The sequence below is a fragment of the Sesamum indicum genome, linkage group LG10, assembly GCF_026168435.1.
Source record: "Sesamum indicum cultivar Baizhima isolate 11 linkage group LG10, ASM2616843v1, whole genome shotgun sequence".
Classification (NCBI taxonomy): Eukaryota; Viridiplantae; Streptophyta; class Magnoliopsida; order Lamiales; family Pedaliaceae; genus Sesamum; species Sesamum indicum.
Genome location: NC_142666.1, coordinates 20,641,166 through 20,658,152, shown reverse-complemented (window position 1 = coordinate 20,658,152; position 16,987 = coordinate 20,641,166). Strand labels below are relative to the sequence as shown.

At 35.9% G+C, this 16,987-nt stretch overlaps 3 protein-coding genes across 5 annotated transcripts; 1 reads left to right on the top strand and 2 right to left on the bottom strand.

The window, feature by feature from the left end:
- Nucleotides 1-79: 79 nt before the first annotated feature.
- On the bottom strand, nucleotides 80-3,837 carry LOC105171455 (Major facilitator superfamily protein). The gene is made up of 17 exons (XM_011092575.3): nucleotides 3,568-3,837; nucleotides 3,222-3,284; nucleotides 3,008-3,097; nucleotides 2,842-2,901; nucleotides 2,683-2,748; nucleotides 2,443-2,584; nucleotides 2,236-2,300; nucleotides 2,066-2,158; nucleotides 1,902-1,982; nucleotides 1,709-1,793; nucleotides 1,582-1,628; nucleotides 1,425-1,487; nucleotides 1,265-1,324; nucleotides 1,120-1,173; nucleotides 955-1,014; nucleotides 664-778; nucleotides 80-577 (listed from the first exon to the last, which is right to left on the bottom strand). The coding sequence occupies exons 1-17, from the start codon at nucleotides 3,760-3,762 to the stop codon at nucleotides 462-464; spliced, it is 1,455 nt and encodes a 484-aa protein (XP_011090877.1). The 5' UTR covers nucleotides 3,763-3,837; the 3' UTR covers nucleotides 80-461.
- A 2,432-nt stretch (nucleotides 3,838-6,269) lies between these two features.
- On the bottom strand, nucleotides 6,270-12,950 carry SPL7 (squamosa promoter binding protein-like 7). Of its 2 annotated transcripts, none has more exons than XM_011092574.3 (10): nucleotides 12,058-12,950; nucleotides 10,650-10,822; nucleotides 10,137-10,360; nucleotides 9,972-10,046; nucleotides 9,767-9,874; nucleotides 9,236-9,353; nucleotides 8,479-8,614; nucleotides 7,914-8,070; nucleotides 7,018-7,551; nucleotides 6,270-6,807 (listed from the first exon to the last, which is right to left on the bottom strand). In XM_011092574.3, the coding sequence occupies exons 1-10, from the start codon at nucleotides 12,594-12,596 to the stop codon at nucleotides 6,568-6,570; spliced, it is 2,304 nt and encodes a 767-aa protein (XP_011090876.2). In that variant the 5' UTR covers nucleotides 12,597-12,950; the 3' UTR covers nucleotides 6,270-6,567. The 2 variants fall into 2 exon arrangements, with proteins under 2 accessions (XP_011090876.2, XP_088742130.1); XM_088886004.1 differs by lacking the exon at nucleotides 12,058-12,950 and adding an exon at nucleotides 11,046-11,483.
- Nucleotides 12,951-15,670: 2,720 nt separating this feature from the next.
- Nucleotides 15,671-16,672, top strand: LOC105171451 (Ribosomal protein L33 family protein). 2 transcript variants are annotated; one of them, XM_011092571.3, is made up of 2 exons: nucleotides 15,671-15,759; nucleotides 16,245-16,672. In XM_011092571.3, the coding sequence occupies exon 2, from the start codon at nucleotides 16,286-16,288 to the stop codon at nucleotides 16,466-16,468; it is 183 nt and encodes a 60-aa protein (XP_011090873.1). In that variant the 5' UTR covers nucleotides 15,671-15,759; nucleotides 16,245-16,285; the 3' UTR covers nucleotides 16,469-16,672. The 2 variants fall into 2 exon arrangements, with proteins under 2 accessions (XP_011090873.1, XP_011090874.1); XM_011092572.3 differs by having other exon boundaries at nucleotides 15,704-15,820.
- The last annotated feature ends 315 nt before the right edge of the window (nucleotides 16,673-16,987 follow it).

Here is a 16,987-nt window from a genome sequence, read left to right as displayed (position 1 = left end):
TCCGCATTTAAATACAATTCGTGGATTGCAATTTGCTCCACTGAATTATCAATCGAGAGAAACTTTATAGTTCCCACAATAATCAGCATAATCTTTTTTCTTCTTTTCCCAAATTCAAAATTCCATTTCCATGACAGTGACTGTCATCTCTTATTACATAATCCCATTTCTTGCTCACAGAATCAATGAACAAAAATATATAAACTGAATCTACCAAGCTAGCTAATACAAACTCCTCCGATTCTCCCAATTGTGGGGTTCTTGCAATCCTGTCCACCCGACGTTTTTGTCCTTCCTTAGACCTTTGCATTTCAGCATACGATAATGTTACCAAGATTTTCTGGGAATAATATCACATTGCTTGTAACGAGGCATAAAGCGTCGTTGGATTTGGCTGTAATCACATCAGAGGTTCCACACTAGTCTTTAGGCAATTGTTGTTTATGCTATTCGAATCCATCCTATGAGTTGATGGAGGCCTGGATCTCTTCCAGTGTTTTTCCCTTTGTTTCAGGCACAACCTTCGCCACAAACGCCACTGTCAACACGCTGAATCCAGCATACATCAGAAAAGTGCCTGAAAAAACACCAAAAATTGAATGTAAATCAAACGGAATAATCATAAGTTGTCTGATCAAGAACAATATAGTAATTACTACTCACCTGTTGAACTCCAGCTCATGAGGAAGTTGAATGTGTAAGAAACAGCCCAAGCTCCTAACCAGTTCACTAAAACTACCAGGCTCCCTGCAACACCTTTTACATGAATCGGGAATATCTGAACACACGAAAACACAATGTTACAATTTCGCCATATATCTAACGTCGATCAGTTTCTTGAGGTTTGTTCGATTCACAGGAGTTCTTTCTGTTAAAATACATTTCTCAAATGTTGTTTGGTTGTGTTTTATATGTAAGAATTGAATTGTCTGAGGACTGAAAACTGCTGATTACCTCTGACATTATGACCCAAGGGACAGGCCCCATTCCGATAGAAAATGTCGCTATGTAGACCTGACACATTCATTCATCGAAGAGTGAATTAGCAATATGATCTAATCTGTCAGATCTTGGCTTTGAATAATCTAAGTACTAGCTCAAAATTTTAGCTGAGATTACCAGTACTCCGGAAACTGCAAGAATTGGAACCCATTCAAGCAACAGAGCTTGGCCCTGATTTCGAAATGTTAAAAACTGTTAAAAATGGACCATTTTTCCATCAATTTTGCTACAGCAAACTACCATTAATGTTTGAGAAAATGACCTTAAAGAAGAAGGAAGCCCCTGTCAGGATGCATCCAAGAAACATCCCTGTCGCTGAAACCTGAAAACGCAAATAATTTGTTCAGTAATTGTCTGAATTTTATTTCAAATCTTGATGATCTCAAAGAGTTGGAAACTAGTGCCAGCTACTAAATACACACCGTCAGAAGAGGCCGTCGTCCTGATTTATCCATTAACATTGCTCCAAGCACAGTTATCGGGACCTAAAACATCGTAGCAACAAAAAATTAGATAAAGATTTTGACGATTTGTAAAGAAAAATCAGGTGCAGATTTTAATGAAATACTCTTAACATACCTGAATTATTGCATAAGCAATTGTGCCAACTTTTCCTGAGGAAAATCCTGCAGTTAAAATCCTCAAAATCAGTCACAGTCACAGAAAATTTTGATTCAGACGAAGTGAACTTTGTTGGAATTATTACCAGCTGCTACAAAGGTTTCAGTGGAGTAGAAACCTATTCCATTGATCCCTCCAAATTGTTGGAAAACCATCAATCCCACACCAACCTTAACATGACAAAAACTCAGTGTGATTATATGGTCTAATATTCAAATAAAAATTCCTTCTAAAATACATAAAAATATTTCAGATAATTACAAATACATAGTTCTTACAATGACAGGACGGATATATTTGGGGTCGAACAAGTCCAGCATTCTAACTTTAGGAAGATCTAACAGACCATCGATACTCGCCTGTCACCAAAAAATTCAGATATACTTAGAAAAAAAAATCATATTTTTCTAGAAAAAACAGCGTTTGCAGAAGGTAGACATACTTGAATTTCTGCAGCTTCACAAGAAACATCGGCATCCTTGCCACGAAGTTTACGTAATGCCACTTCAAACTCCTTCTGACGGCCAACTTTCGCCTGTAAGAAATGAGATTTCTCGATTAAATATTTATTACTAACAAATTAGTTATGATGAGTTGATGATTGAAGCTGACCAGCCATCTAGGAGACTCAGGGATGAAGAACAGGCCCACTAGAAGTAAAAAACATGGGAGCAGCCCTACATATCACAAAAGGCAAGACAGCCATTATTGTCTGAGAAAGTTAACATAACTTCTTGCTAATACGTATTCATTCTAACACGGATTTGATTCTTGTTATTCTCTGCATAGTTTTTCACAAATGCTCAAATTTGAACTCACCTGTCAGAGCTAATGCTCTCCATGTCACAACTGTTCCTAGTATGTATGCAATAGATGATCCACACACAATCATCAGCTGGTTCAGTGTTGCAAGCCCTCCGCGGAGATTTTTGGGTGCGATTTCTGCGATAAACACTGGAACCTGTTGCAGAAATTATAATTTAAAACAATGTGTCTGAAATTCAAGAAGATGGATGTTAATCAAGGCATGTTTGGTAGCTTGAAACAAGAATTGAGTACCACAAACGAGAATATCCCGATGCCGAATCCTGTGCAGAACCTTCCGACATCAAGTGACCAGGCTTCCTGCATTGTATTGCAAGAAATTCAGCATTAACATAGTATCTGAAAAATAGGAAAAATGAAATTAGAGGAAACAATTCTTGAAATCGAACATACGTTGGAAAAATAGACAGCGAGCCATCCTGTGATGCAGAAAACAGCTGATAGTCTCATTGCCTGTTTTCATCAAAAAAAGAAAACAGACAAACAATTAATTTACTTAAACTTGGATCAAACTCAAGTTCTAAGTAGCTAAAAATCTGAAATCTTGTAATTTACACACCCCTTTTCGACCAATGAAATCTGCGATTCTTCCGCTTGTGATTGCACCAAACATGGCACCAATTGTGATTATGGATCCAAACATTGAGAACTGCAAGAAGACAGTGAAACAATACTCAGGACATCATGTATGTAATAAAATTTGCCTTCTTTTTTTTTTTTTTTTTTTTTGGGGGGGGGGGGGGGGGGGGTGTAAAAAATCAATGAATTAGTACCTGGGATATAGATAAATTTAAATCCTGTCTTATGGCTGATTGTGTGGGTGAAGAGTATCCCACCTGCAAAAAAATTTAACTTAAGCTGAAGATTTCTTTCTTTCTCTCTCTCTTTTTTTTTAAATTTTATTTTTTCTTTTGATCCCTGTTTGTGTTTTTCATACATGTTTGATGGTCCTGAGCAACAAAGAAAAACAAAAAAAAAAAAAACAAAAAAAACTTGTTAATACAAGCTCTTTTCCGATTTGGAAATATACCAAGCAAAGGGAACATACACATCCTAAACCATGGAAAGTTGGAAACATGAACAGCAACATAGGTAACATGATGTAATAGAAGTACTTACACATGATCCAAACTCAAATGAACCACAAACAGCAACACATGTACTCAACAAGACCATCCCAATCGATCCATTTTTGTTCGTGGTTTCTTCATCCGAATCGACACATTTTGGTTGCTGAATAAAGGGCTTCTCCAGTTCATGATGATGACCGACGTCGAGCCCGTTTTCGACATCTCTGTACTCATGAATAGCCATATTAATTTGTACTCTATATATCTATGCTCTTGGAAAGAAATATGTAGAGAGTATGAATGAGTAGTGCATGCAGGGTAGATGTTTGAGGGGTATTTATAGGTACATGCAATGGGAGAGGATATATATGAAGATATTGTAATAATTATTGTAAATATGTAAGAATTAATGATGGAGCTGTCTCATACTAATGATTGATATTATAATAGTGAGAGATATTTTAGGAAGGTTTTGGAGGGAGATGAAGATTAGAATTCATGTGAGTGAAGCTGTCACTGACGTGGGATCCTGTCACCCCATGCTCTATTTCATATGGGAATTCTCATCATCATCATCTACATCAAAACCATGCAACTGTCATGAAACATGTGATTTTCCTATCTAATTCTTGGAGAATTCTAATACAGACCAAATTTGGTTGAATTTAAACTAATTATATAACAAGTGTAATACATTTATCGTGTGATTGTTATATAATTAAAAAAATAACTAAGCACAAAACAAGTGTATTACACTTACTGTGTGATTGATCTAATTAATTCGGCCAACCATATCAATGCATACTATGACTAAGATTTGACATTTAAGCCCTCCATATCTTTTTTTTTTAATAAGGGAAAATTACATCAACGTCTCTTGATGTTAGATTTAATTACAAAAAATCCCATACTATTTATAAAATTATAAGGGCACCACCTATGTAATTTAATATTAATTTGCAGACATAGCAGGGTCACACGCTAGTCAAAATTATTAATTTCAGATGATATGTAATAAATTATTAAAGAAATGGAATATTTCCTACAATTTGTTTGTGTTTTTATTTCCAAGTTTTTAAACATACTTGTTTATTTATATATATTCTCATAGACCATATATTAATTTGACGCCACCAATAACTAATAGATGTCATACATAATTATAAGTTAATCGGTATTTTTATGATTTTTTACTTTCAACTTGATAATTAATTATAACAAAAAGTCATACTTTGTCTGATTTTTAGTGAAGAATGTATGTTTATATATATTATTATTCCTTAATAATTATGTAATTGGGCATGGGAGCGCATACGTATTTTGAATAAGAATTAAATAAGGGTAGTTGTAGTTGTGATGTAGCAACACATACACCCTTCAAATGATACATATAAAAATAAAGCAAGAAAACAAGTGATGGCTGTGGAAGAGTAGGGAGATGAGACGTATACTCAAGAATCACCCTGTTGCTTTATGTTTTTTTATTTTTAATTTTTGGAAATAATAATTAAAATTTAAATATTTTTTTAACAAGGAGTAATTTATTTATTTTGAATATCACATAAAATGACATGCATTTTTTTCGAAAAAAAAAATTAATCTTGCAACCCGCCACTCCACCACTTTCCAAATAATAATAATAATAAAAAATTACACGTCATACTTTCAAAATTCAAAAGTCATTTGGATAATAATAAAAAAACGACCAATTACATCAAAAGGTATGTAATTCAAATCCATATATATATAAAATATATATATATATGTATTTGATGTGTCGATTATTATTAATAATTATTGTAGGGACAATTAAGTCAGAGTGATTAAAAAAAATCCAAGTTTTTCTATTAAAGTTGCATGCATTACGTCTCTTGAAACAACTAAAAGTTTGCAAGTTGGAAATGATTTTGCCCAATAATTTATACAACTTGAACTAATTTTTTATACTACAAAAGAAATAGCTCCCATAATAATTATACATTCATCAAATTGTAAGATATAAAAAAAAAACAGAGTAGTTGGGATGTGAATGGGTGGTAGCTGCTAGCTTTCATATTTTTGTTTAGATTATTACAGGAGGAGAGTGATGCTGTCAAGAACAGTTGACCCATCTTCCCTTTCATTACACACTCTCTGTTGTCGGTGTCCACAGATTTTCTGCTACCAACTTGTCCTTTTACTAGTCAGATTTGTCGACTTTCCCCCCTCACCATTGTCTTTTTTTTCTATTTGTTTTCAATATACGCCCTTCAAAACTAATAAATATTTTCCTATTACAAATGGTACATATATCAATATATATATTGTTAGTATCAATCACAATAGGCGTTGTAGCATGTTTTTTAACAGACATATTAGTAGCATTTATGAAGTTTAATGATGCATCTAATTGTAGGACGTGTGAGATAATTAATGTAGGAGTAATAAAGACATTATGAATTAATTAAGGAGGAAAGAAGGTGAGGTAGGGATTTGGGTTGGCGACAGCAGAGAAAAGACAACGACGCGGTTCAACAAATTGTACTATTGTCCTTACTTGTCGTCTCATCCGCATGTGCTGTATATGATTCATTGTTTCACCTTCCTTATTTCATTTGATTGAGACAAATCCTAAATTAAACTTAAATATATGAACCAAAAAAAACAGAAAAACAGTTTTTAATATTTTCCTAATCTTGATAAATGAAATTACATTTGAATTTCGTCAGCCATTTATTTTGAATCGATCAATTAACAAAAAGAATATAGAGGTACATCCGGTAAATGCTATCTATTAACAAGATTACTGGACATCTAACAGATACAGATTGTTCGGATGCTGAAAAATTGTACATAAGAAACAAGCGAGACGCCTACACCTCACAATGTTTCCTCAAGAAAAAACAACCCCACCCATCTCTCATGAAATCTGGGTCTTACAGTTTATATCTTCCCCCCTGCGAATTTCTTCAAGGTTAAGGTTAGTAAACAAGACCGAATATCCGCGCGCAACGAGCTATACATTCGAAATCTAGAAACGAGATTATTAGGGGAGAAACTCTGACTAACACTAAGAGCTGTCGAACAAACACCTACGAATAGTCGTGGCAATGTCGCTGACCCGTTGAGGGTGGAGGACGACCGCACATACTCCAACACAGATACCAAGAACTGCAATTGCCATGATGAGTGGCCGTGAAGGTAAAGATGTTCTTGTTAACAACTGGTTGAAAGACTTTTGTGGGCTCGGCTGAAGACTAACATTCATGATCACCTCTCCGTTTAAAAGAGGACGTGTTTCATGGCCACCCTGCAAAACAGGCACCAGTATCTCAACGTTCTTTGCCCATTGCATTAATTTAGCAAATGAAGAAGCAAAGTCGACCTAAATGAATCTTTATGATTTCTTCCTGATCTCGCTAACATAGTGTTAATTTGATTAAAACCTAATTTGCCAATTCAAATTTTGGAACCACCCAGGTCAAGTTATAGTATATGCATAAATATTTAGTGCCCTTACCATATTAGCAGCTAGAACGGCACATTGATCGTCTTTCTGGAAGCTTTGACTGTAAACATTTCCATCCAGTACACTCGTAGCTGTAAAATCTTTGTCCTGTAACTTCCGGTCGAGCATACTTTGTGCAATGCCCATATTATTATGGAGTGACCTCATATCAGCATCAGAAATGTGATCGACTAAATTGTTGCCCATTGCAAATTTCATGTTGCAAAATACTCTCTCCAAAATGACAGAAGACTCTTTTTCTATCAAACAGTTCAATAAGTTGTTGAACCTTTGTATGTGGGAAGATGTCAATGGTTGCTCCAGGACGGGTTTCTTCAGCGACCATGCAACGTCCAAAACAAACTCTGATAACTGTGCTTGCCTTGAGGCAAAAACTTCACATTCAGGCCTTGGAGGAGACTGTTGTTGGTCTTGGGAGGATAGAGAGGAATCGAACTTTTGTTGCAATATCTCCATTTCTGCACAAGTTTCTTTGTCGCCAACAAGAACTGGAATGAAGTTGGACAAGCCGGACTGGTTTTCAACCTGTACAGGCAGCCCAGTCCACGTAACATGAGATAGCAATCATAACAGCAAAGTTTCTTCATTCTAATCACAGCAACATATGCATCAACTTCATCTAGCAGAATTCTTTTCCAAAACACTTGCCATTGCTATACAACTTTCGATGTCAACAAGGGCTTATAATATATGGAATTTGACGCAACACATAGTTCATCTGCCAATTCTAACAATCCTTTACCAAGGTTGAAGATGCACAATGAGAAAGATATCATATTTTCATACATTTCTCAGAATTGAAACAGGAAGAGTTGTATAGAAAGGCAGAACAGATACAAATAGGTGAACCAAGACAAGAAGTAAAGGTGAGCAACCACAGGTCTCACCTCAATAAACGCCGGGCCCAAAAGATTCATATCAGTTTGAGGTACAGATATCTTCACCAGTTGGTGTTCGAACCTGTTGCTATCTCCTTTCTTACAACATGGAGATGAAACACAAATATTGTATGCTAGGTATCGTCCAGCAAATGAAACAAGAAACCTGCCAATGGAATCAAAAGTTTATTCAGGACGAAAGGAATTCAATTTCAATACATACACCACCAACATACAACATCAGGGAGCAGAATGGATATGTTAATGCTCTCTAAAACACGAAAGTAATTAGATCATTCTTCCTGTATTACTTATTGCTCATTATGATAACGACACAAGAAATATGAACCAAACACCCCTTTCCCAGTGATCCCTGTTCAGAGTAATCTGAAGTTTGGACAACTGATTTCATAATTTCAAAAATCTTGATCTCCTATCCTTACCCCTGCCATCCCCTTCTTGGTGGAAGACAGATAGTAAGGGTATTTTTTTCTGAAACCTGTGTTCCACAGGGTAAAGTAAATAGAAGAAACCTTCACAAAGAATCTTTACCAATAGGATAACTATATCATACCGGAACTTAGGTTGAAGAAGGTAACTTCCACAAGCAACAAATTCCATTGGCCTGCCAGCCTCAAAGCAAGTTGGATATATGTAATGAAGCTTTGGAGATCTATCCTTCACCTTGATTTTCATTACTGAGTTTGCATCTGTTTCCAGAAGGATCCAGCAAAATGTTAGAAACATATTACAGAAAAGAACAACTCTTGACTCTGTATAAATCAAATAACCCCAGGACAAATCACCAAACAACTAAGTTAGATTACTACTCTTTTCTTTTTCAACAAATTTACAGAATCCCCTTATTGTTTATCCTACTTCATTTTGGTGCCTAATTACTTCTTAAGGAGACATGCTTGTTGGCATAATTTTTTAGTTATTGACTCTTCTTCATTGTTCGAGTCTCTTCAGGACATGATCTAAATTTTTGTAAATTTTTTAACGCAAAGTTAGTTTGAAGCAGAGAGTAAGATATTTTCTAGAATAGATTGTTTTTACAATTTTATAAGCAAACTTAGACCACAAACATTGAACTGATCAACATCAAATCCCAAATGCCTAACACGAGTTAGTTCAATAGAATATAGAAAAATTAAAAAAAGAAGATAAGCGTTGGGTAGGTTTCTGGTGGGTAATTCACAATAATTAACATACCAATAAATTTCTAATAACAGCTTCCTAAAGAATGAAAACCATTGAACTAGAAATGAGAATTGCTATGAGAAATAAACACTATAAGATGTTATTCATGAAATAAGATGACAACTGACCTTTTCTGACACAAAACATCATGTCATTTAGATAAACGAGCATTGTGCCTCTTCCAGACAAAATGTTCCCCGGTGAGGCAAGAAGTTCTTTTATACATTGAGCTGGTTCCTCTAATAACTGCCCAATGCATGGATATTAAATAGTTAGGCCATTAGAAATCTATAAGGCCCGACTTAACCAGAAACTACGAAATCAAACAGTTTGGCACCAGGATATATCATCCACATCACAAAGCAATAATATAACACAATGTTAATGATCTGATGATACTTATATCCATTTATCAACATATTTGCTCACAATAAGATAAAAGTAGTCAATTATCTGATTATTCATATTAGGATTACGTAACAATCTAGCAATAAGACATCGTAATTGTAGATGAACAAGTGTTACTTCTTAAGTATGACAGCATAGAGCTTCCAAATATTTATACCTATATCATAAAGTTCACAGATGCTGTATGGATAATGAATAAGAACATCCAACCATAATGAAAAGAAAAAAGAAGAATATAAGATCCGGAATACCTTAACCCATGTTGGCTTTGGCATTGCAATAAAAGCCGTCAAAATTGTACAACCGGGCCGGATGTAACCCTCCAATTCAATGGGCATGTTAGCCAACCATTGAAAAATCTATAAAAGTAGAATGTTAAACAATACCCACCACATCATTGACACAGATAATATTTCTCTCTTATGTACTAAACTGAAGTAACAATCTTTTCAATACTTGATGTCGAAGTCGTCGAGGAAACTCTGCTGGATTCCAGTCATAGAGCTTGAAGGAGATCCGACCAGCTGGACACTGAGAGAAGTGATAAAGCAGTGCGATTAAGCTAGCTAGATTTGCCAAGCCAAAAGAAAACGCAATGCAGCAATAACGTGTTGAGCTTACCATAGAGGAAAAAGTATTCTTGTTGTCACTGTAGGGTGGGGAATGCTTATATTTTGGATTCTGTGTCTGCCCACTAATACGCATTTTATCAGATGCAGCAAATGATGCAACACTATCACTCTGGGGATTTTCGGGACCTAGGGCTGAACATAGCATAGAAGCAGGTGCATCTGACTCCAACAATAATTCCTGTTCTTCAGTCTGACTTCTTCGACATATGCCATCTGGGGCACAAAAGTTTCATTAGGGAGGTCAACTACCTCAAAATGGCAAATCAATGCACCCAACAATTGGTCATAACATAGTAGCAAAACCATGATAAAGAATAATAATTTCCCCAATTTCTCAAGACTAACAAGAAGTAATTTTAGACCTTGCCAGCATTTTAAGTGTAAAAAATAGAGACTGCTACCAACTCCTACTGATCTAAGAAAATAACATTAAGAGATGTCAGAGGCAGTTCAAAGCAGGGAAGATTAGACATAATCACCACCTAATATTAGGCCATTATACCTTTTCCAGTGTCATCATCTCCACTGACATCATCAGCCAAGCTAATCTGTTGAGCTTCCTTTTGTGTGCCTCCTCTAGAGTCACTGGGTCTTCTTCGACGCCGGTTATTGTGCCGTTCTAATTTCCTCCTACAGCTACGTTTACCCTCATCAAAATCTGACAAGAGATGAAACCTGCCAAAGTTCTACATGTGTAAGCATAAAAACAAAAAAAGACTTCAACTTTTCTATCCGTTTCAGCCATGCAAAAATCAGTGGTAACATTTAAATTTTTCTCCATACAACCACCACAATAAATTGAGAATACTAACAATGCTTCCATGCAAAATGCCATTTCGTCTAACAGCATGACAAGAAACCACAGACAACGTCCCTACTTACAGAGTAAAAAACTTACAGATCTAATTCCCCAGACATTAACACGATATAGATTTCACTGTTTATCTGAGATCCAACTATTTGGTTCAGGCTCTTCATGCACCACATTTTCATATTCGATAGATGAATTAGACTTATCCATAAATCAAAGAACCTAGAAAAGCACAAGCCATCTGCTCTCAGATAAATTGATTCTTGATCCACCCTATACCAGCTCTATAAATAATAAAATACCCCTACAAATTTTGCCCACATCCTGCTAAAAGCTCCGATAAAACTTGAACCTAAGAATTCTTATGGAAGCACATACACACAGTTCACTCCCAAAATTCACCACTAGGATATCTAATCGCCAATTTAACTAACAGATGAGATCAAGCTTGAACATTATGTCAATTTCCACTACATCTTTGGCAGGAAAGCTAAGCACCCAACATTTAGACTATATATACACATTCACTGCATACTCAATCCCTTCCCCGTACACCAACTTCCGGAAGGGAGGGAGCGCGCGCGAGAGAGAGAGAGAGAGAACACCATCAAGAAAAATATCTGTCTTAACAACCTAGTCCTCAATCAAAATAATTCGTGAAATTCACTAATTGAACCACACAAGATTTTTTTTTAAAAAAAAAACAAAAGAAGAAGAAGAAGAAGAAGGAACTTTCTGGGTTTTTTCATCATGTCGGCTAAGTAAACACCACCACAAGCAATAAATACGCATTAACTCCTTCTATCCAACATCAAAGTAATCCATACTAATTGATTAAAAAGACATGAGCTTTTCGCATCCACTCCACGAAAGAAAACGCCATGCGATCAATAAATATGCATCTACTAATACTCCAAGAAAACCCGGAAATGCAATGACGAATCAATAAAGGGAGCTAACTTCGACGCTGTTCCTCATTGACTTGAGAAAGAAGACATCATAAAAGCAATAAATCCGCATAGACCGAACATCCTAACACTTGAAGAAGAATGTAAATGTTCCAGTTGATCTCAGAAAATGAAAACAAAAAGGGACTTACTTTCCGCACTGCTGGCAGTACCTCTTGCTCTCCCCATCAAGCACCACAGCGCTAGCATTCGCACACCGCAAGCACACTCGATGCCGCTTATGATACCCTTTGAGCTCAGTAATATCCGCCTCACAGCCCGGTACCTGGCATCGCACCGGGGCCCCGCCCGAAAGCTTCACCATTCGGGCCCGCTTCTTTCCCGGAAGCGCCAACTCCTCCTCCGCCAATTGCTCATCCAATTCAGGGCATGCACATGGGACCCGACCCGCCAAGAAATTAGAGCACACCAATCTCGGGTCCCTCTTCCTAACTCGGCCCGAGTTCTCCAACGGTTGGCTTCGCTCGATTTCGGGTCCGGATCCGAGTTCGGGCTGCGGGAATGAGAAGTCGAGAGTTTCGTCGAGGTTGAAGTCGAGGAAATCGGACCAGTCGAAGAGGGAGGAGGAGGCGGTTTCACCAGGGGGGACATGGGGCGCTGCCGAGGCCATTTCCAGGTTTCTGGGTAGATAAGCTGGAGCTAGGATGGGAGATGGTGGGTTTTGCTGCATTTTTATTAAATTTTTTTTTTTATCTTACAAAATTCTTGGAATTGAGATTTTAGAAGGCGGCCGAGAAAATAGGAGGTTGAGAGAAGAGAATTAGGGGTTAGAAAATCCTGTGTGTCAGTAATTTGTTTGTAAGGAAAGATGTATGGGGGTGAGAGTTGAAAGAATAGGTGGGGGGTGGGGGGCGGCGACGATAGGTGGTGACACGAAGACGACGGGGGTGGAGGAGATGATGGATGGAGAATGGAGCATCAAATTCCGTTTCCTTGTGTGCTATCTTTCTTCTTCTTCTTCATGTTATTCTTGTATTATTGTACGTAGAAAGTGAGCATATTATGATAATAATAATTACCTTGAATTTGAACCACAATATATTTGAAGAATAAGAGATGGGTGAGCAAATTGAAGTGGGGGAATGAGAATGAGTTACTCCAAAGGTAAGCAATCATCAATCTTCAATTCCACATCATTATCATAATATTAAACTCTTAATATTACTACATTTTTTTAATATTGTAATGCTTAAAACATGCATATATAAAATAAAATAAAAAATATTAACCTTTCAATAATGTTTATGAAGTAATGATGATATTATTTTAAAATATATTTTTTTTAATATTTTAAATATATTAATCAAGTTCAGAATTTTATTGGCACTCGAAACTCGCCCCATTGCTATTCCTACTAGTGTCTCGATTGTCCAATCCATCCTCTAAATAATAATAGAGTTCAATTTGTAAATATTCTCCATTTTTTAATTTAATCAAATCAACACATACACAAATTTTGAAAAACCGCGAATTTATTAGCAATAAAAGAAATAAAAAGAATAAACAATCATTAAATAATATGAAGGGACAACCACTAACAGCAGAGGCAGTTGTACCGAATAGGTTGGAGGATTGTTGCAGTCAAAATGAATTGGGATCCGTTAATTGCGTAAACGTTAAGTGATCATATTTATGTTGTTTGGTTTGGTTACCAAATTCATCGTTAATTCAAAATAACGACATTCTAATTTCAGGATTTGGACAAAATGAGGGCAATTGCATTAACATTGTTTTGTATCCACTTTCATCGTTCAAAATATTAAATCTTTTATTTCATTTAATATATATATCGTTGTATTTTATAGTCTAATTTTTTTCTTTTGGGTTGCATGTTGTCATAAAAATTACACAAGTTTTACAATTTACCCTCTCATACTGTTTTACGGGATTTTATCAAAAATTGGTCATATGCACACCACATAGTACATTTTGAGAGCAAGATCGTCATTTTCTAACTTTCTTGCTCAAAACACACTTTAGGCGCGTGAGGGCAAGATTGTTATTTTTGGGTTTTCTTATTTAAAACACACCTCAGATTAAAAATAATGATTTTGTCCTTAAAAATATCATGTGTTATACATGCAATCAATACTCGTTGGAATTTTCTATCGACTTGAAATGATAAAAATACACAAATTACATAATTTATGTGGCAAAATGCAAATATATATAATTTATATGTATCAAAGTACAAAAATAATAATAGTTTGAAGGATAAAATATCTTTTACCCTAAACCCAGATACGTGGTTTTGGTGGGCTATTGGGAAAGTGGATATAGGTTGGTGTACGAGCATCAAAATACCACTAAATCTTCAAACTCCTCAAATTGTTTTTCACATGCATCAAAATATAATTATCACACTTAGAAGGGACAAATATTACACATCTCTAATAATTAGACATTAGTAACTTTGGTCCCATGATTTTGGTCGTATGCAAGATTTTTGTCAACAAACAATGCATATAAGTGCTTTTAGATGTTTGTCCTTTTTGATCATATAACATGTGCATTACAACAGTGTATAAAATATTCATATTAATTTTAAAATATATATTTCTATTTATATTTTTACGATACACTTGTGTAGGGGCGTAGCTCAAGATGCACGATGGGCGGGGATGGGCTAACCCAACTTAGGATCAGATTGAACCAAAAATAGTTTGGCACAGGCCCGCTTGGGACTGGGTCATCCCAAGAATCAATACTTGGGACCAATCCACTCTAGTGATCCAGGTCCACTGATCCTGGGCTTGGCATGTTGGGTTTTGTTTTTTAAGTTCATTATATATTTTTAACTATTATTTTTTTATATAATTTTTCGTGTGATTTAATTTATTATTTTTTTATTTCAAAAGACAATTATAAATTTAAGTAATTGTTTATAAGAAAACCTTACTATCATAAAAAAAAAATGAAACAAGCACATTTGAGCATGATACGAGCCTCAACCGAGTTGGTCCATAGTTTGGGTTTGGGTTTAAAAATAGAACAACTGGGGCTCATTTAGAAGGCAAAAGACTGTCGCAAGACCGACTATGAACAATAATGGACCGATCTTGAGTCGGACTTTTTCGAACTGGTCTGTGCCAGTCTTAAACCGACCTGGCCCACTACGTACCTTGAAGTGTAGCCAAATCCAATCAAATCTGAACGGCTAGCAAGGTTCGATTTTGGATATTGGGCTATTAGCCCATTATTTGTTTTTATAAATAATTATTAGTCCATAAATTTGACGGGTGATGAGTGATTTGATAATTTGCTATATTGAGCTGGAGATATTTGCTTATATCAATAATATAATAATTTTTCAGCATTTTCAATACATAAAAACCTATAGACTTAAACCCGCCCTTCATTTCCTAATTAATAGTTATAACAATTAATTGTATTTGAGTCATCATATATATTTAACTTATAATGAAGAGTTGTAGTAATTTAATTTTTCTTGACAAACATTTAATAATTATTAAATTTTGATAGGGTTAAACAAAAGTTCTTGCTTCAATAAGTTAGGTGAATAGTTTATAAAAGTAATCAATCACACAATAGGTGCGATTATACGTGTCGCATGATGATTGGATGTGCTGGAATTTGATTTGAACTTCTTGTTCTTGGATTTAAATGGGCCCAATGCTGGGGTTCATAGGCCTGGGCTAGACCCATTTAATGCACAGACAAAGGAAAGAGTGAATCGTCATATGGGCTTGGGCCAGAATAAATGGGCCGGTGTAAATTCGGAGGGTTTATTCCAAATACAATTCTATTTCACTTGCACACACTATTACCAACCCCGTCATTCTCTCTCTCTCTCTCTCTCGTACTTGCCGGTGGTAATCTTCTAGCTTACTGCTCATTCTACACTTTCGCTCACACAAGAATTCACTCTCCATTGTACTCTTTCCGCTCTTATATGCATGAATTGACTCTTTATTTCTATTTCCATTCACACCCTTTCTTGTGTTGGGGATTGCATTTGTTATTGCAAACAGTGCATGCTAACTGTTTGATGTTATTCCGACAAGAGAGCTTCCTCAAAGATACATGGAAACTCAAGCCTTTTTCCTTGTTTCAGTTGGATCCGCAAGTTTATTCCCGTGGACGTGCTTCTTGTTTGTTTTTTTCTATTGTCCCCGGGGTTGTTTGGGGTGGAATATGGAGTCATATTGTTGTAGTGTACGCCTATATCTTTATGTAATGCTTCTATTTTGTAAATTAGCTTGGATTTGAAATCATGGGCATTTTGCAGTTTGCATATGTGTTTCTCATTCAGAGTTATTGTTGATTTTGGATATTGAAAGTTGGAGTTTTTTTGTAGGTACTTGTTTTAGCTTGTGTATATTGTTCTAAGTGGTAAAGATGGGTGAAAAGAAGAAGGCAGGAGCTATGTTGGTGAAGCTTGTCTCGGCTGCTGGGACTGGATTCTTTTACGTGGTGAAGAAGACCAAGAGGCTCCAAAGCAATAATGTAAAGCTTGAGTTTCGGAAGTATGACCCTCGTGTGAATCGCCACGTTTTATTCACTGAAGCAAAGATGAAGTGAGTACCGGCCTCCAGTTTGTGGCTGACATATGGGTTTTCATTGGTCAAGTTGTCTCTGGCTTGATAATCCTATTAATATTCACAGAAAACTTTTCAAGTGCAAAGTGGGCTAAATAGGTTTTATCACATTTAGAATTTCAAATCTTCTTGTTGTTTGACGGACTTGGTTATTGATTACTATCTGAATTCTTTGGAATCTGCATTAGTGAAAGTTGGTAATAAGCTAACCTAGAGCCCCTTGGCTTATCATTCATTTAACATTTTGGCAGTTCAAATTTGAAATCCACGTCTTTCCTTTTGTACCTAATTTTTCTTGCTCGGCCACTTGATAGTTAGTAAGAACTTCAATAACTATCACCACTGCAATGGTTATCTGGCTATTCAATAGACCTTGATGAGATTGCTTTTGCTTGTTATTCATTCAACATTTTGGTTCTCTTCTGTAGCTGCCTTTGTTCATGAACAGATACCATCTTCCCTTTCCAGCCCTAAGAAATATGCTAACTGGACAACTAATTTA